The following is a 26,820-nucleotide window of genomic DNA, read 5'->3' on the forward strand; positions in this document are numbered from 1 at the left end:
ACCTGTTACACTTGTGGTGGTAAATGGGAGCCCTCCAAAACCCACCTGAAACCCACTGTACCCACATGTAGGTGCCCCCCTTCATCCCTAAGGGCTATGGTAGTGGTGTACAGTTGTGGGGAGTGGGTTTTGGGGGGCTCAGCACTGAAGGTAAGGGAGCTATGTACCTAGGAGCAATTTGTGAAGTCCACTGCAGTGTCCCCTAGTGTGCCCGGTTGGTGTTCTGGCATGTGAGGGGGACCAGTGCACTACGAACGCTGGCTCCTCCCACAACCAAATGGCTTGGATTTGGTCGTTTTTGAGATGGTCGTCCTTGGTTTCCATTATCGCCGAAAACTGGGGACGACCATCTCTAAGGTCGACCATCTCAACATTTAGGTCGAGCATCTCTAAGGTCGACCTAAATGTTCAGATTTGGGCATCCCCAACTGTACTATCGAAATGAAAGATGGACGTCCATCTTGTTTTCGATAATACGGGTTGCCCCGCCCCTTCGCTGGCACGTCCTTAGAGATGGACGCCCTTAGAGATGGTCGTCCCCGTTCGATTATGCCCCTCAGAGTCATACTGGCATTTTGCAATAGCTATTTTTGATGGACATTCAAGGAACTAAAATGCATTTGCTGAACAACAGCAGCATTACACTCATGGAGCTCTGATTTAAAGCAAGCTCTCATTCTCAAATTTTTGTTATCTCCCTAAAAGAAGCGGACAATAATTTATTTATCATAAAAAATTGCATGTTTGGAGTCTGCACCAATATTTAATAAATTAACTTTTCCTTAAAGATACATACAATATAATTCACCACTAGTATTAACAGCAGAAATAACAATATTAGGATGTGAACACATTTATAGCACCTACAACAAAGGCAAATAGCGTGAAACATGTCCAAATATTAATAGCAATAAAATCTTGTGAACATGGTGTTCTGTTATAGTGATTGATATTATGGCTAGATTCTATATATGGTGCCAAAAAATCAGCGCCATTCTTTAAGCCATGCTTAAAGTTCAGGTGTTTTATAGAATAACGCTTACACCCAGGAATTGCAGCTAACTTTAGGCACGACCATTTCCACCAACTAAAATGTGGTGCAAATATATGCATCTACATTAGAGGGCATATCCCTGTTATTCTATAGCAACGTGCATTAATTTTAGAAATACCCTAGTTACGCCTATGACCCTCCCATGGACCCATCTAGAAGACATATATGCTTCTATCTGGGACTGTGAATTTCTTAATAAAACTTTGTTTATCCTATCCTGGAACAAACTTACTTTTTGGCTACTTCCACTCAATTTGCTTGCCTTAGTCTCTTCTTGTGGAAGTTTTCTTATGTCTTTCCCTCGCTTCTTTTGGGTTTCTTTATTGAAGCCCAGCATGTATGTGTCAACATACAGTATGCACATACATGACTTGAATACTAGCATACATGCACATTCTTGCTAGGTGATTCTTTATAGAATTGCTCAGATCTGGGGCTGCTATTTTATCTCATTTTTCTCAAGTAATGGGGAGGTATTTGCCTTGGAAAATACTACCTCCCAGCCCCCAGCCATATGCCAGATAATTTAAATACATATATGATGTAGATTTTCAGCAGTGTCAGCATCTTTAATAATTTAAACACCAGCTACAACATTAAAATTATTACATACATACATTCAGCGTTGTTATCCCTCAGATTCTATTAATGGCGTACAAGATACACGCACAACTAACTTGGTTAATGAGTCAATTAGCTCCAATTGGATGATAATCAATTATTGCTGCTAATTGGCAGCAATCTGGATTTGCACATGTATCTTGCTACACACTATTCTGTAAAGATCTGTGCGCAAATCTTTTAGCATGCAACTCAAAAGGGGGAGTGGCCATGGGAGGGGCACGGGCAGGTCAGGGGGCATTCACTAAAGATGTGTGCAGTATTACAGAATACCGAGGATCAGCACCTAACTTGTGCCAGGATTTACACCTGGTTTCAGCTCATGCAAATCCTTGCACCCAAAATTGAGCTTGGATCCCGGTGCTACGCACTATTCTATTAAAAAAACCGCCTATTCCAGAGTGCACTTTATAGAATACCTTTCAGCACCAATTTTTTTTTCTTTTTTGGCAATGAATTTTGAGCATAATTTACTGAATCTAGTCAGTGGTATTGGATTAGTGTAAAAAACAGTCAGTCTTGTCACTGCTATTCAGGTAGTTTTAACTAAACATATAAACTATCCTGTCGATATTCAGCCATGGGCAAAATTAGCCCCAGATAGTCAGTGCTAGGCCATGTCCAGGCACCAGCATGGAATATCCAGTTCTAATTATAGCTGTGCTGACTACTGCAGCTGATGATGCCGGAATATCAGCTGGGACTCACAAAAGGGATGCAGGTGCCCTCTGATCCTCTGATTTCCCCTCCTGTCCCCACGATCCTGATCCCCCTCCCTCTCATCCCTGAGATGAAGAAGAACTGACTGAGCTGCATTCCCACTGCCATAGGCTCCCCTGGGCCTACCTAGTAGAGTCCTAGTGGTTGAGTGGAGTCCAAAGGGCAAGAGCGATGCCCACTCACTCCACCTAGCCCAACTCCTTTTAACAAAAATGCTTTTGCGACCTCTAGTGGCAGCCTTGTGGTATTAGAGGTCACAGCAATCATTTTGTAAAGTGGGCATCGCTCCTGTCCTTTGGACCTAACTACATCTCCAGGATTCTACTAGGTAGGCCTAGGGGAGGCTATGGGGCTGGGAGCAGTTGGAGTGGCTGGGAGGGCTCAGTTGGCCCTTCTTCATTTCAGGGTGAGAGAAAGGGGATCTGGATTGCATTGGAGGGAGGTAGCACCTGTAAAGCTGATGATGCAACTTGGCAATATTCAGCAGCACTGTCCACTAATATGCTGCTGTATGTCAGCACTTAGGCAGTCACTAACGATTTAACCAGGCAGGAGAATGGTTAAATTGCTTTGAGAATCATGCAGCTGAATATTACATACAGCTGAATATTGTTATTATCATGCAGCTGAATATTACTGTTATTCAGTTAATAACATAAGAAGATAAGTATTGCCACACTGGGACAGACCAAAGGTCCATCAAGCCCAGCAATCTGTTTCAAACAGTGGCCAATCCAGGTTACAAGTACCTGGCAAGATCCCAAAACAGTATAATACATTTTATGCTGCTTATCCTAGAAATACTGTCAAAACAAAAACTAAGCCAGCACTCTGTCGAGTGTAAAAAAATCGCAAAATGTACAAACAAATATGAATGCAATTCTTTTTGTAAAGTGGAGTCTCATATGTTTAACACGAAAAAAGTTTTTTTCACTCAATACATGAATGTCTAATTCGTGTATATAATTTAATCGACTCAACCTCCACCAACCTTTACTAATCACTAATTTGTAACTTTTATCAGTCCAACTCACACAATCTAATTGTAATCAACAAAATGTGCACAGCACTTAGCTTTAGCAGGTTGGTGCACTCTCAAAACCCCGACAGGTCCCCGTTTCGTATTAACTTTATCAAGGGGGAGCCACCAATTCCGATAACTGCCTCAAGTGCATGTGTTCCATTGCTTTGGAATTGGTGGCTCCCCCTTGATAAAGTTAATACGAAACGGGGACCTGTCGGGGTTTTGAGAGTGCACCAACCTGCTAAAGCTAAGTGCTGTGCACATTTTGTTGATTACGATTAGATTGTGAGAGTTGGACTGATAAAAGTTACAAATTAGTGATTAGTAAAGGTTGGTGGAGGTTGAGTCAATGATTAAATTATATACACGAATTAGACATTCACGTATTGAGTGAAAAAAACTTTTTTCGTGTTAAACATATGAGACTCTACTTCACTTTACAAAAAGAATTGCATTCATATTTGTTTGTACATTATCCTAGAAATAAGCAGTGGATTTTTCCCGTCTATCATAATAATGGCTTATGGACTTCTTTTTTAGGAAGCTAGTCAAACCTTTTTTAAACACTGCTAAGATAACTGCTTTTACTACATTCTTTGGCAACAAATTTCTGAGTTTAATTACATGTTGAGTGAAGAAATATTTTCTCTGACTTGTTTTAAATTTACTACTTTGTAGCTTCATTGCGTGCCCCCTAGTCCTAGTATTTTTGGAAAGAGTAAACAAGTGATTCACATCTACCTGTTTCAGACCACTCATTATTTTATAGACCTCTATCATATTTCCCCTCAGCTGTCTTTTCTCCAAGCTGAAGAGCTTTAGCCACTTTTGCCTTTCCTCATAGGGAAGTCGTCCCATCCCCTTTATCATTTTCGTCGCCCTTCTCTGTAACTTTTCTAATTCCACTATATCTTTTTTGAGATGTGGTGAACAGAATTGCATACAGTATTCAAGGTCTGGTCACACCATGGAGCGATACAAAGACATTATAATGTCCTCATTTTTGTTTTCCATTCCTTTCCTAATAATATCTAATATTCTATTTGCTTTCTTAGCCACCGTCGCTGCACACTGAGAAGAGGGTTTCAAGGTATCATCAATGATGACACCTAGATCCCTTTCCTGCTCATTGACTCCTAATGTGGAACCTTGCATCATGTAACTATAGTTCAGGTTCCTCTTTCCCACATGCATCACGTTTCACTTGCTCACATTAAACTTCATCTGCCATTTGGATGCCCAGTCTCCCAGTCCTCTTGTAATTTTTCACAATCTTTTTGCGATTTAACAACTTTGAATAACTTTATGTCATCAGCAAATTTAATTACCTCACTAGTTACTCCCATCTCTAGATCATTTATAAATATGATAAAAATCAGCGGTCCCAGCACAGACCCCTGGGAAACCCCACTATCTAACTTCCTCCATTGAGAATACTGACCATTAAACCCTACTCTCTGTTTTCTATTTTTTAACCAGTTTTTAATCCACAATAGAACACTACCTCCTATCCTACATGCTTTTCTTGTAAAAGTCTAAAGACCTATGTATTTTACAAATATCTAAAGGTTTAATTTACCTACTGTTCAACAATGTAAATTCTTAACAGCATTTGTTAAATTACTTTGTAATTTGCTTTGAATCCAATGTGATATAAGCAGGTTATAAATACCTGAATAGTTTTATGACAGATGCAGATTTAAACACTTTCATTTTCTTCCCTTTTTAATAATAAGAAAGTGACTTTTCCAGTGGCTAGAAATCTCCATTTGGATTATACTGTTCTACTTGTCTGTATCTGATTCCCTGTAGACTCTGCCTGTGCAGATGCATATCAGGAATTTCCTTTTGTTTCCTACTGAATCAATCCCAGCGCTAAGCTGATGCCATCTGGCCTCCAGAAATTGTTGTTTGCCCTCTGTTCCCTTAAAGCCTACACATGGGTTATTTATGGTACCTAGTTGAAAGCTGGCTCTCATGTTAAACCACAAAACGATTTTTTCTTTTCAAGAAACAAGGAGCAAAGGCCACTTGCAATAAAAACAAACTGGTTTATAAACAAGTTGGTCCTTACCATTTCCACAAGAGGCCCTTGCATATCTGGGTATACATGATCCCCATATTGGTGGGCTAACATGAAAACATGGTGTTACAATATTACTATAAGGCTGTTTCTAGATTGAATCATGCACATCGGCACAGGAACCGCACATCTGGCACTGATCAGCACAGGTATTGCACATCTGACACTGATTGGCAAGGGCACGGCAAGACTTTTAAAAGCTTTCTTTGCTGCCCTGTGAATGTTTTCTCAGTAGCTTTACTAACAACCATCCCTGTTTCATTTGTCATTAAGGCTAATAAGCATGCACAGTTAAACAACTGTAGGGTTTATTTTCGAAAGAAAACAAAAAATATGCAATTGGCTAAGATGGAGGCAAGTAACGCACTTTGGGCCCATTTACAAAGGCGCGTCGGTACCTATGTGCGTCCAACGTGCGCCAAATTGGCACTACCGCCCGGCTACCACACGCTCCAGGCAGTAATTCCATTTTTGGTGTGCTCCCAAAACACATGGTAGAAAATATTTTCTATTTTCTACCACGGGGTGCTTACCCGGTGGTAATCAGCAGTTGGTGTGCGCTGCACGCTTACTGCGGTTGGCGCGTGAGACCTTACTGCTAAGTCAATGGGTGGTGTTAAGATCTCAGGTCAAAAATGACTAAGCACTGGTTTTCATTTTTAAAAATCCCCTTTTCTCCATGCACACATTAAGGAAATGGACCAGCGTATGTCAAAAGTATGCGCCTACACCAGTGCAGGCCACTTTTGGGTGTGCTGTAGGAAAAGGGCCCCTCAGTTTTACCTGTAATACATCTTTTTTTTCAAATGTCAAACAGGCCCAATGAAGAGGCCATTTTACTAACCCATAAAAATTTCATGGGTTAGGGACTTTTGTTTGCAAAATGAGAGGTTGTTTTTTTTTTTTTTTTGTCGAAACAGGCCCCTGAAACTTTTCTACCACACACGATTTCTCCATTAATGAATTGCTTTTCACAATTTTGCATTGCAGCAAAATAGGTAGTTTTAACAGTCAGTATGTAAAAGTGGGAAGACGCAAATTGTGACATTGCTACCAGGGCCATATTAAACACAGTGTGGCCACAGTAACAGTAATGTGGTAAGTAGGTCAAGCTTCCCACACTAACAAGCCAAAAGTGAAAGGGCTAGTTAATGTTATGTTATGTTACACCTGCTTCAATTCTGCCTTTACCTCTACAGTTCAGGATGGATCACATCCAAAGAGATCAGATCAAAATGTCCAATAAATATAATACAAACAAAATAAAACAAAACAAAACAAATAAGCACAGGTCATAAACAATGCAGTCTTGTCAGTTAGAGTCTGAAGATACAAGGCCAGTATCATGGAATAAGAAAGCTTTCTGCTGTTTTCTGAATGTCAGATAATGACAGCATGTTCTCAGTGACAGAGGTAAAGCATTCCACAGTGTGACCATCTGATAATGTAATGAAGAAGAAAAATGTTTAATTGATTTTAATTTAGTTGTATCTGAATAACGCAAAAGGAATTGTTTTTGGTTGTTGTACTTAAGACACAGCACCCTGTAAAAGTGTAGCCATATTCACCATATAGGAAGGGGCTTCACCAGACATTGACTGCAATGTTAAGCTTAAAATGAATACAATCTATATTCAGCAGCCAATGTAATTTCGAATAGTAACTCCTAACTGCATGATATTTTGACAGGCCATAAATCAATCTAACCGATATATTCTACATTATTTGTAAACGATTGATTAATGTTTTGGAATAACACATTAACACTAAATTACAATAATCAAATCGAGATAATAAAATCAACTGAACTAATATTCTAAACATATCCCAATCAAAACATTATTTTACAGCTCCCAGCTTCCTGAGAACATAAAATGATTTCTTCATTACAGAGGATACATTTTGCTGCATTAGTAACAAGTTATCTAATTCCACACCTAATTTTTGAGCACAAATCTAAGGTGAATAAAATATCCCCAATAGTAAAATTCTGCTTATATCTTATACCATTACTAGCTTCTATCCAAAGAAACATGGTTTTCTCCTTTAAGTTTTAAACGATGAATAGAAGTCATCAATTTTATTTGTTCCATACATGTTTGCATGTAACTCCTCTCCTTCAGATACACAAAAATGCCTCTTGACTGATCTTCTTTTCCACTTTTTCCTTCAATTCCCTAGATAATTATAAATCTCCAGCCACTCCCCCAACAACCATCAAAGAATCTCCAGTCACCTCTCTGGCTCCCCATCCTCCTCTGTAACCATGTAATGGCCTCCAGCCACACTTCTAGCCCTTAGGTTCTATTAACTCTGCAAAATACCATCTGGATCTTCATCAGAAGAAGGAAGTTAGTTTTGCTCCTACCCACACCAGCACCAAATTCAAAATATGTTTGTTTATTAGTATTTCTCATACCACCTTTCAGCCAAGGCAAACAAAGCAGTTCACAGTCTAAATAAATAGAATATACAGAAACAGAAAAGAACTATAATGAATCACAGAAAAGCAGGAGAAGAAAAAAAGAAAAGAAAAAAGAAAGCGTGGAACCAGAGGGAAGAAGAAGACCCAGAGACTGCCCAACCGCCCCTATGTGCTCTGTGCTCCAGGAAAGCTTGGGGAAAGTGGTAAGTTTTGAGGGCACAAAATTTAACACATGAGGTCTCAGCACAAAGAATAATTGGAAGGGAATTCCAGAGGTAGAGTGCAAGGTAAAAAAAACAAACAAACAAACAAACAGAATGCAACAGATAGATGTCTTGCAACAGATAGATAGGTGGGTGTTGCAGGCAGGGGACCAATGGTTTTACAACTATAAGCAGTTATTGACCTCCTCCTGGATTAGTGGATGGTCCCTGCAAAGTTTCATTGCATTTGCTCGTACTGTGTATGAACGCATAAAAACAAACAACCAAACTTTCTTCTAGATAGTTAGATGATAGATAGATTTTTGACCATAAGTTATTTATGGACAGTGATTTCAATGAGGGTGAATGTTTTTTTGTGGGACTCAGTTTTTGGTGTGTTATGATTAAACAATACAGCCAGATATATCTAAAGCATTCTATTTTAGGATATGGACTCCTTTTTTAAATCTTATTTTTAAAGTTATTTAACTGTTTTACTGGAGTTTATGCATGTGGGGGTTTTGGGGTTGTTGTTTTTTTTGTAGCTTAACTCTGGTTCTGAAATTTTGATTGTTTAAGCCATTTATTATTTTTTGATAGTTTTCAGGATCTAAATTCTGTTCATGATCTATAGCTTGGTTGTTCACCTTTGGATCAATATTCAACTGGAAGCACTTAACATTTCATTAAACACTGACCATTCCTGCCTAAATTAGACACAGATATTCAGGGCTGGGCCCTATCCAAGCACCAGCACTGAATATCTGGGTCAGCAGTGGCCAGACATTACACAGTTACAACTGATATTCTGTGGAGATTACAATCATACTGGGAAGAAGAATTACAGGTTCAAGCAGGATTAGGAAAGGGTGAGGAACAAGGGGCATCATCACAGATGCAAGATGGATCCTTGAAAAGATGAAATAATACCAAAAGAAGACATCATTGACTACAGCAAGGGCTTTGACTGTGTAAATCATGAAAAACTCTAGGCCACGTTAAGAAGCATGGGTATACCAGAACACCTGATAGTTCTCATGCACAACCTTTATACTGATCAGAAGCAACAGTTCAGATTCAAAATGGCCGCTGACTAACTCGAATGCTCTTGAGGGCTCTCTGTGTTTGCCACGATGCCGAAGAGAAGGGGCCGCCTGTCCTCCTCCGCCGCCCCGCCACGGCAGAATTCCGCATTAATTCAGTCTACAATGCAAAATTACCTTCAAAGAGCCCAATTACCCTCAACATCGTGTCACCCACCTGTCCTGCGAACAACACACAGTTCAATTATCCCTCTAATATGTAGTCGTGTGAGCCGAGGTTTACTGTGTGCAGCTCACAAAAAGGCAAAGTGAACATAAACAAACATCATCCTAGAAAGGTGTTACCGGATGAATACATTAAAGATAAGTATTAATTCCTGTAAATGGAATCAATTTGATTTACATCAATTTAAAACCACACACTTTAATAAAGAATAACCATATTGTTTATTTTGGTGCAAATCAAGGATTATATTGCACCTGGTAATTCATAACTATTAGTTAAAGTTGAATAGCATAACTGTTATCAATGCCTCAATATCCTACTGGATCCAGTGTTACACTCTAAAATATGCTTTTCTTTTCATTAGTAGTCATTAAAATTCCCAACAACCTCAGGTAAGTATCTTACATATAACCATAAATAAATTCAGTATAAGTTTTCTTAGTAAACTTTCACTTTACAAATTATATTTTTTCCCTACAGGAATTGCTTTTCATGTAAGTATTAATTTGTAATATTCCAGACCAATGATATAGTCAAAGAATAATTAAACCTATTTTTTTTCCTTCCTGTCCCTGTTCCTTGAAGCAAAAACAGTCATATGGAGTAAAAGCAAATTGCCACTCTTTTTAATTCAAAATTCCATTAAAGTGTCTTTTCTCCAGTACTTAGCTGAGTTTCCTGCTTTCTTGTCTCCAGGAACAATTCATCTGTCTTGGATGACTCTCACTTGAACTTCTTCCTAAACTTATTCTATAAAGAAAATAACAGGAGAGATTCTACCTCCCTGTAGTGTGAGCATCTATATGTGAGCCTGCCTGTCGCTGGCACCTGGACTGTATTCTATTATAAACAAAATAAAATAAAGTAAATTTCCTTTGTCTATGTTCCTGACTTATTTTATTTAACTTTTAAGTTTAAATCCCTAACTAAAAAGAGCAGAAGAACAGTTCTTCTTCACAGGGTTTGCTAAAATGGAGAACATTCAAAACATTCACACTCACAGTCTCACCTGAAATACAGACAGCCATAAGAGATTTGGTTTTAGTTACTTTCTACTCTGATTTCCTAATACCAGGTAATTTAATTATCTGTCATGTACAGAATTTAAGCATTACCCTATTTAACTCAAATATTCCTTCACTTTGTAACCCAACAAATATCCCTCAGAAATCATATCATATCAATTCCCCATGTTCATTACACAGCCCCAGAAAACCATGGGATATTTCTGCTCATTAACACTTACCCAATAAAGTTCCCCTTAAACAGTGCTCTCTTATTCCCCCCTCCTTTTTAAATAATATCAATATAATTAAAATAATCTAAAGAGCACAACCTTCCTCTCAGAAGCAGGGAAACCAGTTTCCTTTTACCATAGTACAAACCTCTGAAACCCTCAGTACTTTCAGTTATAGTGATCTCAATCACTCTTTTATTATTTCATGCAAATTCTATCAAATCCTTTCATCAAGCACCTCTCACACACAAACAGAAAAGGAAAACAGGTCTTCTCTCATCAGGATCTTCTGTTGCTCTCCTTCAACTGTCACCAAGCAAAACCCTAACAAGAGCAGTGCATCCAATCAGGAATCTCTATTTGAGACCATATTTCCATACAGGAATTCCATCAGGTATTTTAGGATAAAAACAATATATAAACCCTTCATGTTGGACTCAAACTTCACAATTTATGTCATAGCAATGGCCAAGACAATGGAACCTTAAATACCCAAACTAGAACCCTTCAAAAATAGATTCATTTGCATGAATTCCAAGCTTCAAAAACCTTACAGCTAATAAGTAAAAGTTTCCAGCATCTGAATTCTAAACTTGAAATGCATGCAATCCCCTTTTAAAATATATTTTCAGTATTTTTAAACTTGCCAGTGTCAGTGCAGGTCTCCATTGACACTACTGCGCATGCGTCCCAGAGCCTCTCTCAGCTCCTAGATGTCAGGTACTAAATAAATAAAAACTTTTCTTCCACTGGTTACAATCGGGAGTGGACCTGCTAGAACGACCGGGTGAAGATGGAAACGCCTTGGTGATCTCTGGGTTGGAGCTCTCGCTCAGCCCCGATGCAAGAGCACCTCCCCTACAACCCTCTGGAACGAGCACGCCGACGCAGGACTCCGCTGTGACGCGACCAAAGATTGTAGCGATCCAACGGAATGAGGAGGAAAAGAAATCCGCAGAGGATGCGGGCCTCTCAAGCGATCTAGGCAGCCATAGTGGAAAAGGAACAACTATGGGCAACTCAGAATCAGCGGAGGTATGTGGTGAAACGGGAGTACAACAATCCTCACACGTTGTAACTGGAGTAAATTTTCCTGTTTTACAAAAACCTACGGAGGTTACACTAGACACTCTTTGGACACAACTAAAACAATTATCACAAGATATTGTTAATCTTGACCGAAAGGTGCAAGATACTGAAGTCAGGCTAGAGTCTTTATCGAGCCAACATAAAGAAGTGGAAAAAGACTTGAAAGAATTACATTCACACCAAGAAACTATGATAAGAGATTTAATTTCACTCAGAAGGAGAACAGAATTTCTGGAAAATGTAACTAGGAATAATAATATTCAATCTGTGAATTTTCCTAAGCAATTTGGGGTTTTACCAAGAGAAATGCTCCAGAACTATATATTAAAGAGATACTAGGAGTTTCAGAAGAGATGATTCTGCCATTCACACAGATATATTATTTACCTTTAAAAAAACAAATATCTCAGGAAAAAACCAGCTCTAGATGTTTCAATGATGTTAGAGGCCTCAAACAGTGAGTCATTAAGACCATCTACATTGATAGCTACGGTGGCCCTATCACTGGACAAGAACTGGCTGATGAGGCTTTTCTTTCAAAATAGAGAAAAGAGCTTTCTCGGATTGAAGGTTCAACTCTTCCCTGACGTGATTTAAAAAACGCAAAAGCGAAGACAAAGATTTTTGTTAATGAGACCTGGTGTAATCCAGTTAGGTGGAACTTTTTTCCTTCAGTACCCCTGTAAATGTATTATAAAATACCAGTCAAATAAGTATGTATTCTATGAGCCTTCACAGCTCTCCGCTTTTCTGGCTGCTAAACAGAATAAGGGAGATATTAGATCATAACTCTTCTTGTTAATATATAGGGGTAATAGATTAAAGCCTCCGAATTAGTGAAGTTTCCTGTAACTTTGTCCTAAATTGTCCATATTCAAATATTTTGAATCCCATTAATGTGGACTTTAGAAACGTGCTGTACGTCTTTCTTTTTTTTTTTTAGGTATTTTCCTTTTTCCTACAAATAAGTGGTAGCAATTGTTTAATTTCTTGACAAGTATTGTATTTTGCTTGTTTTTGTATTATATAATTTAATTTTAAAAAATTTAAAAAAAAAAGAAGCAACAGTTCAAAATGGAACAAGGAGAAACAGAATAGTTTAAAATCAGCAAAGGTGTACAATAATGCTGCTTACTTTCCCCTTTTCTGTTGAACCTAGAGAAGCAGGATGATGTGAAGAAACCCAAAGTGTGAAAATTGATGGAGGACTCAATAACCTTCACTATGCTGATCATATCACATTTATGGCTGAAAATGAAGACAATCTGAAATCTCTGATTATCAAGATCAAGGAACATGGACTGAAAATGGGCCTGTATCTTGATGTGAAGAATACAAAGATCCTGACAACTGATAAAATCAATAATTTCATTCTTACCAGAGAAATAATTTATGCCAAGCTGCACTTGCTGTACACCACACCTTGGGTGACTATCTCCATAAAGGCAGTTAATAAAAAACAATAAATAAAATAAAATAGATGGAAATAGTAGACAACTTCAACCTTCTTGAATCAATAATCAATAATGAAATGACAAGCAGTCAAGATATCCGAAGATGTATTGCTCTTGACAGAATAGCTATGATGTACCTAGAGAAGATCTTCAAGTGCAGAGATGTATCTGTATGTGCAAAGATTTGACCTGTCCAAGCTATAGTATTTTCAATAACATCATATTGATGTGAAAGTTAGGACAGTGAAGAAGCCAGACAGGAAGAAAATCGATGCCTTTGAATTATGACGCTGGCAAAGAACACTGCATAACCTGTAGACTACCCAAAGAACAAATCAATCAGTATTGGTGAAGATCAACTTTCCATGGAAACTTAAATGACAAGGCTGACTTTCATACTTCAGACACATCATGCGAAGAGAAAGATCATTAGAGAAAGACATCATGCTTGACAGAGTTGAAGATCAATGCAAAAGAGGAAAACCAGCAACATGATGGATCCATACAATTAAAGCAGCTGTCAGTGCCATTTTATCAACAATTACCTACAAAGTTCAGGGCAGCTATCCAGAGGCCTCTCCTGCCTGGTTAAATCTCTTTGAATATTGATCCTCCTATGTAAAGATTTAATATGCCACAACAGGCTAAGAAGCCACACTATTAATATTTTCCATTACATTCAGGGCTCTGCCACCTGCCATACAGCTCAAACTGATTATTGAGAAACATGGGTAGAAGTAGTACCGATTGCTCTTGCATCATTTCAGTTATGAGCCTCTCCTTTGTTGTTTCACATCTTCCCTGCTTACTCTTAATGTCTTTACTCAAGCTGGCCTCCTTTCCTTGCCATGTGGAAAAGAGGAGGTACTCTACTTGAAGAGAGACTGTATAAGTGGTTCCCAGGCAAACCTTTTTTTTTTTAAGCAAATTTACAAACCAAATGCTGTTGGTAGCAGAAAGCAATGGCACAGCACCACAGTATCCTGTTATGAAAATCCATCATCACAGATGTCTGTATCAGACAAGACCTATAGGGCCCTAATGGTTAGTGCAGTGGGTTTTGATTCTGGCAACCTGGGTTCAATTCCCACTGCAGCTCCTTGTGACCCTGGGCAAGTCACAAAGGGGCCCATTTACTAAAGGATTGCCACATAACCCGGAACTACCACCAGCCCAATGTGGCCTCCAGAAGTAGTTCCATCTTGAGCATGCGCCATTTCAGGAACAACAAAATTTTTTTTACTGCAAGAGCCCTTTCCGCCACCTCAATGGGTAATGAGTAATCATACCGCTTGGCCATTTTTTAGGGTTTTTTTTACCCACAGCTTGGTAAAAGGACTCCTTAACTCTTCATTGCCCCAGGTATAAAAACTTAGGGCCCTGTTTATAAAGGCACACTAGTGTTTTTAGCTCATGCTAAAAATTAGTGTGCGCTGTATAGAGGCCCATAGGAATATTGTAGGCATCTATACGGTTAGTGTGTGCTACTTTTTAACGCATGCTAAAACGCTAGCACGCCTTTGAAAACAGAACCCTTAGATTGTGAGCCTTCTAGGGACAGAGAAAGTACCTGCATATAATGTGTACAGAACTGTGTATCTCTAGTAGCACTATTGAAATAAATAGTAGTAGTAGTAAATTCAGTAAATGGTGTTCAGATTTAGGTCTGGGAAAAATCTGTGCTAAGAGCCCTTCTATAAGGGCACTCCAGGCTAAGCAGCCTTTCTAGAATAGTGCTTAGAGTAGATTCCCATACCCAACTTTGAGTGTGAAGACTTACGTCAGCTGAAATCTGGCATGCAAGTTGGGTGTATAACCCCAGTATTTTACCACACTGGGCCTAAATATTTGGAATGCCCCTGGTCCACCCATGCCCCTCCCATGGCCACATCCCCCTTTCTGAATACTAATTGGCATATCCCTCAGCTCCTAAGGCAATTTGTTCCAGAAAAAGGAAAACACTAACCCCCTAATTGTGTAAAAAAGTCACTACAAATTGCACGCAAAGAATTGTGTGTGCAATTTAATTGAATAACAAGTCAATTAGTGCCCTTTTAAACAAGCAATTATTGGCAGTAATTAAAGTTAGTTGAACTTTACGTATGGAAATGTAGGCACAGCATCCATGTATAAAATTTATGCGTGATTTGAAAAAGGGGACGCGGAGATTGGCAGGTCATGGGTGGAACGTGGGTGTTCTTAAAATTTCACGCATTGATATAGAATAACAGGGATATGCACCTAATATAGGCGTGTAGATTTGTATCACATTTCAATTGGTGCAAATGGCCATGCCTAAAGTTAGGTGCGAGTTCCAGGCTTAAGCTCTATTCTATAAACCGCACCTAACTTTAAAGCATGACTTATAGAATAGCGCTTTTTTGGGCGCTAATTTTTTTGGCCCCATATATAGAATTTAAATCAACCATTTTTTAATAGGTAGCCAATGGAGTTCTCTAAATAGCTGGTGGGCACTATCCCATTTACTTTTTCCCATATGAAGTCTTGCTGTCATATTCTGAACAATTTGCAATTGTTTTAATAATCTACCTGTAATCTCTAAATACAGCATTTTAAAGTAATCCAGTAGACATATCAAAAATGCATAAATCCCCATCTGCAATGTCCAAAATTCTAAAAAAGGCTGCAGTTGTCTGAATCTAAGTTTCCAAAAAAAAAAAAAAAACCTTTGGGTAATGTCCGCAATCTGTTCTTGACCTATCCTTTCTTTTTCAATGATCTCACTTCCTATTTCCACTCCAGCCCCAAGCTATTCCAAGGAAATGTTATCCAAAAGCAGACATGTAATCTTAGATATATTCAATTTTAGTCTACTCCTCTCTAGCCACTCCTTCACAATAGAAAAACATGAGTGTAGTCTAGATTTTACCACAGATAGGTCACCTTCCAGAAGGTAAATCATCTGGATATTATTTGCATATATATAATTCATTAAATCAAATGATCTAATAAGCCCTCCCAATAGATGTATATAAATATTAACAAAAGAGGGCTCAGAGGAGAACCTTGAGGGACCCCTCACTGTAAAGTCATATGTTCTTAACAATGACCATCATATCTTACTGTAAATGTACGCTCCTCCAGGAAAGAACTCAACCATTTCAGAACCTTCTCCATCAAGCCAAACACTGAACATCTGTCTAACAAGATGGTTCTAAAAGTGTCAAAAGCTGCTGACAGATCAAATGATATCAAAAGAACTGAGACGATTTTCTCCAAACACATAAATTCGATCCATCACAGCTACTAATGAAGTCACTGTCCCGCTGCCTTTTCGAAACTCCCACCTCCACCACCATCATCACCACAGTTGTGATGTTAATATTCTAGGAATATTAGATAGTAGTGCACACAAGGTACAAGTGCAGGAAATTAATCTGGAAACCATCTGAATCACTTTCACTCAGATGACCATCCTCTTTGCTGACTTCCACAATAGTGCTGTCAACTTACACCATCCCTAGTCAGAGCACCCTCAGCGATTTCCATGTGCTATAATGTTTCATGACTTACGATGGCTCCTCAGACACAACAGCTATGTCTTCCAGTTCTTGGGCCTGCTTGTACCAAGGCAGCTTGGCTTCCACAGGGTGTTTCTCTGGAAATCATGCAAAAAACAAGTTAATGAATACCCACATGTACACACACTCCCATAAACACCACTATTTGATCTATTCATAGATTAATATATTTTTGTATCTTCATACCTATAAAGAGTGTGTATATATAATGCTAATAAGAGAAGTGGTTCTCAAACCTGAACTAGGGGACCACCAGCCAGTCGGGTTTTCAGGTTATCCCTAATTTAATAAATATGTATCATCCATCAAGTAACTATCTTACTCTTTAAAATTTCTTAAATGTCTTTATTGAAAACTTTCAACTTTAAAATAATATAATATCTAATGTTCTATACCTTGTAAATACTATTGACCCCACTATTGACTTCTTCTCATTCTCACTATTCATTCCTCCATTCAACCACATGGGTACAAACAACCATGGAGTTCTTTTTTATCCACTGATTCTTCTAATATCTATTTCCATAAGGGTATTCCACTATTCAAATGCAATTAATACACTTTTCCTTTCAGCAATGATTTCTTATATCATCTCTTAACTAGATTGTAACTAGATTGGAATAGAGATATTCAGATAGTGATTTGTATAATAAGTATGGATGTGATAGATTTGCATGCCTACTACCTCCATTATAGGCAACTCCCTCTCATGTATACTCGTTAGGGATATCCTGAACACCCCTTTGGCTGATGGTCTCCCAGGACAGGTTTGAGAGTCACTGTTCTAGATTTCAGCAGAGTATAATGCAGTGTAAATTTAATTCTACAATTTATAATCCACCTTGCCAAATAAATAACCAAAGTGGGGAACAAAACAGAAATATATAACATGAAGAGAAAAGAAGAGGCCTAGTGGTTGGAACAGTGAGCTAAGACCCAGGAAAACCAGGGTTCAAATCCTGCTTCTCCCACTATTGCGCCTCATGATCTTGGGCAAATTACTATTTTCTACTGCCTCCGGTAAATAAATTGTGAGCTCATTGTGGAAGGTATTTGTGACACTTATCATCATTATTCTATACGTGCAATACCTAACAGTGCTACAAAAATAATCAGGGCAGTATTCAAAAGCATTTATGAGGTTGTCAGCAGGGCTGACACGTAAATGTTTTGTTGTTTTTAATTCATTATATTCTATCCTTACCAAGGTTGGTCTTACAGGAAGATATAGTGAAGAGGCAGAGGAACATTTTTTATTGGGCTGCAAATGAGTCCTTAAGATTTCCTTCTTATATAAAGTGCTTTTGGTAGATAGAAGCCTAAGTCTTTGAGCAACTAAATTGACAAGAGATTTAAGAGTAGATATTCTACCTGATGTTCTTAAGTCATCTCTAACAAATCCAGCAGTTAAACTGGTTAATGCCAATTTGCAAGAGCAATGTTACATTTTTTTTTTATTACAGGCCTACATTGCTCCCAATAGAGCAGTAAAGATTGACAACACTACTGATAGCAATTTTGTAAAACATGAGGCAGAAGATATTCAGGCTTTCTGGACAAAGGTCTCCCATTATACATAGCAACTCTTGCAAGTCCAGCTACCCTTCTGACCTCAGTTTTTTTTTGTTTGCATATTTCACCTTGGTAACTCCACGTTTAAAAGAGAAGTACGGCAATTACTTTATTACGTGACCATATTGGCTATAAAGAATGTCCTGACACACTGGAGGATGCACAATCCCCTCAATCTTACTCACTGGCATAATTTGCTATATGCCACTATGGTGTTACAAAGGTGTAAACAGTAATACACCCCCGCCCACCCCCCCCCCCAAAAAAAAAGAAGGCATATCAAACCATATGGGACCCAGTCTGGCAAGCTCTTCCACATAAAGGACTAAGGGGCCCTTTTACTAAGGCACACCGAAAAGTGGTCTGTGCTGTTGTAGGTGCATGTTTTGTATGTTTGCAGGTCAGTTTTTCAGCGCTCCTGGAAAAAAGGCATTTTGTTTTGTGAGCCCAAAATGGACGTGCGGCAAAATTAAAACCAACGCATGTCCATTTTCGGGCTGAGACCTTACTGTCACCCATTGACTTAGTGGTAAGGTCTCACACGCTAACTGGGAGGTAAGTGGCTAGTGTGTGTACACTTCTGACTACCGCTGGGTACTGGGTAAGTGCCACACCACGTGTTTTGGGAGCGTGTCAAAAATGGAATTACCGCCCGGGGCACACATTAGCCGGGCTGTAGTTCCAATTTGGAGTGTGTTGGACGTACATAGGTTCCTCCGTGCCTTAGTGAAAGAGCCCCTAGATTTGGTAAATGGTGCCCAAATTTGGGCACTGAAAACAATGTGCACTGAGCGCCATTTTTATAGGTGGTGCTCCAAGTTGGGAACCATTTATAGAACAACAAGTAACGCCGGGATCTGCAACAACTTTGGACATTGGGATTTACACCAACTGAAACCTGCAGTAAATCCTCGTGTGAAAATTAGATGTGAGTCCCCTGAATTCTATAATACTGTGCATATCTTTAGTGAGCACACCTGGCCTACCCATGCCCCTCCCATGGCCACATGCCCTGTTCAGCTCCACACTAAAGAATTTATGTGAACATCTTTGTAGAATAGTGCTTAGCCAATTAGTGCCAATAATTGACTGTAAATACCCAATTATTGGTGGTAATTGGCTTGATACTCAATTACACTGCAGGTGCAAATTGGGAATGCGCAATTTTGAGCGCCATATATATAGAAGTGTGTAGTTGGTTGCTGAGGGGTCCTTTTACCAAGGTGCACTTAAAATGGGCTGTGCTAATGTAGGTGTGTGTTTTGGGCGCGCGCAGATCCATTTTTCAGCACGCCTGTAAAAAAGGTCTTTTTCTATTTTTGCCGAAAATGGACATGCGGCAAAATAAAAATTAGTGCGTGTCCATTTTGGGTCTGAGACCTTACTGCTACCCATTGACTTAGCGGTAAGGTCTCACACGGTAAACGTAAAGTAATCATCTACATGCATAGAATGATGATCACTGCCCGGTTTCCGCCACACGCAGTAAAATAAAAATTATTTTCCAGTGTGTGTGTAGCAGACACCTCCCTTCTAAGGGTAGCCAGGTAAGGGCTACCAAGGGGAGCTACCCAGCTCCCTACAACATGCATAAAAAATGAAATTACCACCTGGGCCACATGGTATCCAGGTGGTAACTCCAATTTGACATGCATAGGACGCGTGTAAGCGCCTGTGCGGCTTAGTAAAAGAGCCCCTGAATTATTAATCATCCAGGGAGAATAAAAGCTAAGATCCTCAGTCCACATACAACAAGGGGGAGGAGGGAATTTTTGCGGGCTGATGTGAGTAACATGATTGAGAGGGGGAGTAAGGATGGGGAAGGAGGAGGGAAGGGAGAAAAAAATTATAATAATAAAAAATAAAAATATACTACGGTGTAACATTTTTATATAGAATTGAACATGTTTGCACTTTATAGTTGCATAGTTTACATCTGTTTAAGATGACCTATGTTTACTTTCAACACATTGATGTAACAAAATTCTTGTATGGTTTATTACCACTTGATGATGTCTATGAATAAAGAGAATTAAAAAAAATTCACAGATACTGATTGGATCAATTATATGTATAAATCATCATGTGATCAGAGTGATCTGTCCAAAAAAGAAGGCAGGATTTGAGGTATTCTGGAGTGGTGACATTTACATATCTAACTCGTACGTTTAAGTTGTGGTATTTATCTATAGCAGGCTGCACAAATAGCAGTATAACTGTACATCTAAAATAAAAAGCAGGGAAACAAAGTGTCCCCACAGGCAAAATCACACAAAATAGAAAGGGGAAACACTATCAGGCTTACTTTCGAAAGTGATGGGCGCCCATATTTCGACCCAAATCGGGAGATGGGCGCCCATCTCAGTATAATTGAAAGCCGATTTTAGGTGCTTGCAACTGCACTCCGTCGCGGAAATGGCCAACGTTGACAGGGACGTATCAGAGGCATGGTGAAGGTGGGACTGGGGCGTGTTTATCGGCCAAGCAGAGATGGGCGCCTTTGGCCGATAATCGAAAAAAAAAAGGCCGTTTTTAGCAAGAATATAGGTCACTTTTTTTGGACCCTTTGTTTCACGAACAAGTCCCAAAAAAGTGCCCTAAAGAACCAGACGACCACCGGAGGGAATCGGGGATCACCACCCCTGACTCACCCAGTGGTCACTAACCCCCTCCCACAAAAAAAAAACAACTTTAACAACTTTTTTTGCCAGCCTGTATGCCAGCCTCAAATGCCATACCCAGCTCCATGACAGCAGTATGCAGGTCCCTGGAGCAGTTGTTAGTGGGTGCAGTGGACGTCAGGCAGGTGGACCCAGGCCCATCCCCACCCCCCCACTTGTTACACTTGTGGTGGTTAATGTTGAGCCCTCCAAACCCCCCCCCAAACCCACTGTACCCACATGTAGGTGCCCCCCTTCACCCCTTAGGGCTATGGTAATGGTGTAGACTTGTGGGCAGTGAGTTTGGGGGGGGGGGGGATTTGGTGGGCTCAGCACACAAGGGAAGGGTGCTATGTACCTGGGAGCTATTTTAAATGTTTTTTTAATTTGTAAAAGTGCCCCCTAGGGTGCCCAGTTGGTGTCCTGGCATGTGAGGGGGACCACTGCACTACGAATCCTGGCCCCTCCCATGACCCAATGCCTTGGATTTGTTCGTTTTTGAGCTGGGCGCCTTCGGTTTCCATTATCGCTGAAAACCGATAGCGCCCAGCTCAAAAACGCCCAAATCCTAGGCATTTGCCCACACAACCTGCATTATCGAAAAAAAGATGGGCGCCCATCTTTTTTCAAAAATACGGTTTGTCCCGCCCCTTCGCATGGCCGCCCACGGAGATGGGCGCCCCTGGAGATGGGCACCCACTTTCGATTATGCCCCTCCATGGGACCCTTTTACTAAGGCGCACCGAAAAATGACCTGTGCTGGTGTAGGCGCATGTATTGGACACGCACAGGTCCATTTTTCAGCGCACCTGCAAAAAAGGCCTTTTTTAGCCAAAAAGAGGTGTGGCAAAAAAAAATTGGTGCGCGTCCATTTCAGGCCTGAGACCTTACCACCACCCATTGACTTAGCGGTAAGGTCTCACTCGTTAACTGAGCGGTAATTGCCAGCGCACGTACACTGCCGATTAACGCCCGGTTAGCACCCTGCAGTAGAAAATTGAAATTATTTTCTGCTACACATTTTGGATTCACGTAAAAATTAGAATTACCACCCGGGGCACACAGTAGCCATGTGGTGGTTCTAATCTGACGTGCATGCCTATGCGCCTTAGTAAAAGGGCCCCCGTATACTGTGACAAATGCTGCAAAACTGAATTCCTCAAAATCAACTGAAGGCATGGCAGCAACAGATCATATGATAACCGGCCATTGGATCTCTTATAGCTTTTGGCTATTCCAAACCCCAGCCTCTATACTACATCAATCATTTGCCAAAACGTGCTTCTAATTAAAAAAAAAAAAAAAAACATAGGCTACACCAACAAAAAACAGTTATAACTTTATTAAATTTAATCTGCTACAACATAGAAAAAATACTACTTTTGTGCTACTCAAAAATACTCCATACAAAAATTAAATAAACTTCAATCTAAGAAAGCGACCACATGTCTACAATTCTGATTGCATTTACAGCACTGGTGTTTGATCTCAATCGTTTTGGCAAATGATTGATATTGAATAGAGGCTGGGGTTTGGAATAGCCAAAAGCTATAAGAGACCCAATGGACAGTTATCATATGAATATCCATGCTTCAGATGATTATAAGGAATTCAGTTTTGCAGCATTTGTCACAGTGCTTCCCCTTTTCATTTTGTGTGATAACTGCATATCTAAGCAGTGATAGCTGCAGCAGGCTGCACAAATAGGAGTTATAACTTAAACTAGGGATTTGGGGGAGGTGAATGATAATTTATTGGAATGAACTCTTTGGGTAGATAGAGGAAAGGGCTATGATTGAAAGCTGGAATAAACTTTTAGTGCAGGAGAGCAAAAGTTAAATCTCTAATACGATCCATCAGTGGTAACCAGACAGGAACATGTAAATTGCTGACTTTCACAGAATGTATGTGTGTACGTTGGGGGGGGGGGGGGATCATATACCACTTTTATTTACACATACAAATAATAATAATATCATTCCAAACTGTAGGGTAGGAATACATACATATATTGGGCTAAATATAATTACAAGGGGTTGTAGACTCTGTACTCCAATGAGAAAGTGTAGGATTTCACCCAAGTACCTGGGTTCAGCGTGAATTAAGAATCAAGGAAAATTGGCAGGTAAAACTGTAGAATTTTCCTAGTGTTCTGCCTGAATTTTGTTTTTTTTGGCTGAGAGTTAAAAAAAAAAAAAAGTCCTTCATGACTGGGAAAGCTGAACTGTTGTCCACGGGGTCTTAGTTATAATCCCTGAAAGCTTAATTCACAAAGAACGAGAGCAGTTGAGCTTTGGACTTAGCAGGGATGCAAGCCATTGCTATGGAGGAAGGCCCTGCCAGATTTTCAGCTATGGCTGAGAAACATCAGGAGCAGACAGTAGAGGAGAAGAGGCTGCAGCAGTTGAGAGGCAGATGGAGGCTCTAGAAGCTAGCAGAGATGAGGGGCCCTGTGGCAGAGAGACACAAGAAGTAGCAACCTTTCCAGGCACAGGCTGGACCCAGAACTGAGAAGCAGCATAGCAGTCACCCTTCCAGGCAGGAGGGTGGTCTAGCAGCACAGAATATAAAGAACAGCAACCCCTCCAGGCAGAAAGAAGTTCAGAAACTGAAAAGAAACAGAACCATTGCTCCAAGAGGAATGAAGTTAGCCAAAGAGGTGGCTCTCTGGGACCAGACAGCAGGGAAACAGAGACAGGCCAGGCCCCACAGATCCTCCCAGGATTCCCAGCAGCCACTGGTCCAGTTGGACTCCTACCTATGGGTGAGACTTTGGGGGCAGTGGAAAGGAGAAGAGGAAGGAAAGATAATAATGGGGAATAGAGAAGAACTGGGGACTGTGGGAAGGAGACTGGGGAAGATAACTAGTAATTGGACAAGTGGGAGTTTTAAGGGTTCCTCATCTAGCTGGTATCTGAATGGTTATTTTGTACTTTGAAGGAATGTATAAGAGTTTCTTCTTCTTTTAATAGTTATGCTTCATTAGCTCAACTGGTTTGTTGGTGCTTTTTATGAATCCATATAAGTTGAATAAACTTAAATATTATCAGCCAGTTTTGTTCACAGTCATACTGGTTTGAAGTTTTTCTGGGAGGAAGGGAGATAAATCCACCCACTAACACCCTTCTTTCTCAGGTGGAAGCACCAGGCACAAAGAATTTAGAGACCAATGGAGCCAGCCCAAGGGGTACTCCTGTCAGGTTGGCCCTAGACCCAGGGATGCCCTCAAGGGGGAACTAATTTGAACAATTCAACTTATAAATAGATATTCATTGGCATTGCTAAATGAAGAGTACCTCTGAATATATGATTTGAAAGCATTTATGTTAGGTATTTCAAATAATATTCTATTCTATTTGCTACTTATATTCCACTATATCTCCATACCCATTGCGGATTACAAGAAAAGAAGCATCACAATCAAAGGAATTACAAAATAACTCACTAAAATAGTACAAACTAAATTAAACTAATCTACATCTGAAAGTAAAAAAGCCTTCAACTGTTCTCTACACAAAAAAAAAACACGAAATAGATCTAATCTGAAGAATATCATTCCAAATTTTTACAGCTAAATACTGAAAAGAGTTACTCAAATAGCTTTTAAGCCTAACTCCTCAAAAATTTGGAATCAACAAAGTTTTTAAATGCATAGAGCGAAAAGCACATCCAGTAGACAGTATGATCAAACATTTAGATAAACAGACTGAATTTTGTCCCATTAAAGTTTTTAAAACCATGCAAGCTGTTTTAAACTTAATATTGGAATGAAATGGAAAGCAACGTAACTTTTTAAACAGAGGAGTTACTCTCTCAAATTTATTAACTATAAAAATCAATCTGGCAGCAGTATTCTGAAGAAATTGTAATATTTGTAATAACTTCAATGTAAGTCCTCCATATAGAGAATTATAATAATCAAGATATTATAAAAGAACAGACTGGGCTATACTTCTAAAACTCTCCATGCTAAGACTAGACTGAATTGCTCTTAGCTGACGCAAAGTTAAATTTTTTTGATAAGAACTGTAATACGATCATCAAAAGATAAGCTCGAATCCAATATTACACCTAAAACTTTAGACTTATTAGTAATCTACAGAATTTCATCTATAGCTAATTGCAAAGATTTTTGAGACAAAGAATCAAAATTCCCAAACCAAATAATATTAGTCTTTTGCCTATTTACTTTTTCAAATTTGCACTAATTCATGAGTCAATCAGAGAAATATTTTCAATTAACATTGAAAAGGTGCATTCAACAGTATCCAACGCTGGACACAAAAGAAAAATATCATCAGCATAAGACAGTATTTGAAAGCCAAAAGAAGACACCCACGTGCCGAGTGACCTCATATAAACATTAAATAACAGAAGATAGCGGTGACCCCTGAGGGACACCACAGCCAGGCAACCAGGAGTCAGAGAAACACCATTTCCATGCAGCACATATGTTCTCTTACCCAAAAGCTCTGCAAACCAGTTTAACACTTTTCCAACCCATACCCAGTTCCGCAAGCCTATCAAGAACAAAGAGTAATCAATAGCATCAAAAGCTGTTGAAATATTGAACTGCAACAAAGCAACCTCACCACCTTTATTCAATATATCCTTTACTTCTGATGGTAAAAAAAGAAGCAAGGTTTTGGTAAAGGGTGGAAACCATGTTGTGCAAAATGTAAGCAGTCATTAGAAAAAATAAATTCATGAAATTGCTAATATACGAAAAACTCTAAGAGTTTGGCAACCCAAGTAGTTGATAAGTATCTACTATAGATAAATCTGCACTAGTAGACTTAGGAATAGGAGTAAGAACAATATCAGAAATCGAGTCAGGATAAATACCCTCCTCCAAAAATAATCTCATTAACCAAATTTACCAAATTTAAAGGAATTGATTTCAACAGACACGATGAACAATTATCCAGTTTACAGGACTTCTTAGAAAGGGTATTCAGAAGTCTTGAAACAGAATTGGTAGAATCAATAGAAAATGAATTCAACGCATGGCTGAATATTCACACTTGAATAACCAGACAACTGGAGGAATCCTCTTCTTTGTCCGGCAAAGAGTTTCTCAACTCTGGGGAGGCTCCTTCCTGTGCAGAGCCCTATTGGACCTCCTCTTCTGGTCCCCACACATCCCCTGCTGAGGACTTAAGCAGGATTAGAACATGATCCGAGTCTGGGGACTCAATGAGCTGCTATAGCAACTTAGAGCCACAGATCAGAGCCTTGGGGCCTAGGGATCTGTATGTGGAGAGAGGTCATGCTCCCATGATTGGGGGGAGCCCCTCCACCCTCCAAGGCCTTCTGAAGCACTATGTAATGGCCAACTGCTATTCTGACCCTGGGCCCACCAGCCTGCTACTGGTCTCCTCTATACCCCTCACTTCATCTGCATTACTCCCACCATGTGGCTCCTTGCTGTAGGGGGGAAAGGGAATGGGACTTGATATACCGCCTTTCTGTGATTTTTGCAACTACATTCAAGGTGGTTTACATGGTATATACAGGTACTTATTTGTACCTGGGACAATGGAGGGTTAAGTTACTTGCCCAGAGTCACAAGGAGCTGTGGAGAGAATCGAGCCCAGGTCCCTGGGATCAAGGTCCACTGCACTAATCACTAGGCTACTCCTCCACTCCATCCCTCCCTCCTCCACTGTAGTAAGAGAAGGCAAAATGGCTGTAGTTCCTGGCAAAGACAGGAGAATCATAGCTGGCTTTTGCCATATTGGAGAGGGCACAGAAATGTGCCAGGGGCTGGGAGGCCATCACAACAGGGGCAGTAGGAGCCAGGAACAGTGTTCTGCCACCAGCTTATACAAGCTATACATCAGCGCCCTGCATACCCGCTGCTGCGG

At 39.7% G+C, this 26,820-nt stretch overlaps 1 protein-coding gene across 1 annotated transcript in view; it reads right to left on the reverse strand.

Annotated features, from left to right (window-relative positions):
- Positions 1-26,820, reverse strand: part of ADAMTSL1 (ADAMTS like 1) — a 550,999-nt gene that overhangs the window by 217,457 nt on the left and 306,722 nt on the right. The window contains exon 13 of the mRNA XM_030194223.1: positions 16,714-16,798. Within this exon, the coding sequence (XP_030050083.1) occupies positions 16,714-16,798 (85 nt within the window). The remainder of the gene's footprint in view (positions 1-16,713; positions 16,799-26,820) is intronic.

This window comes from Microcaecilia unicolor, chromosome 2 (assembly GCF_901765095.1).
Source record: "Microcaecilia unicolor chromosome 2, aMicUni1.1, whole genome shotgun sequence".
Lineage (NCBI taxonomy): Eukaryota > Metazoa > Chordata > Amphibia > Gymnophiona > Siphonopidae > Microcaecilia > Microcaecilia unicolor.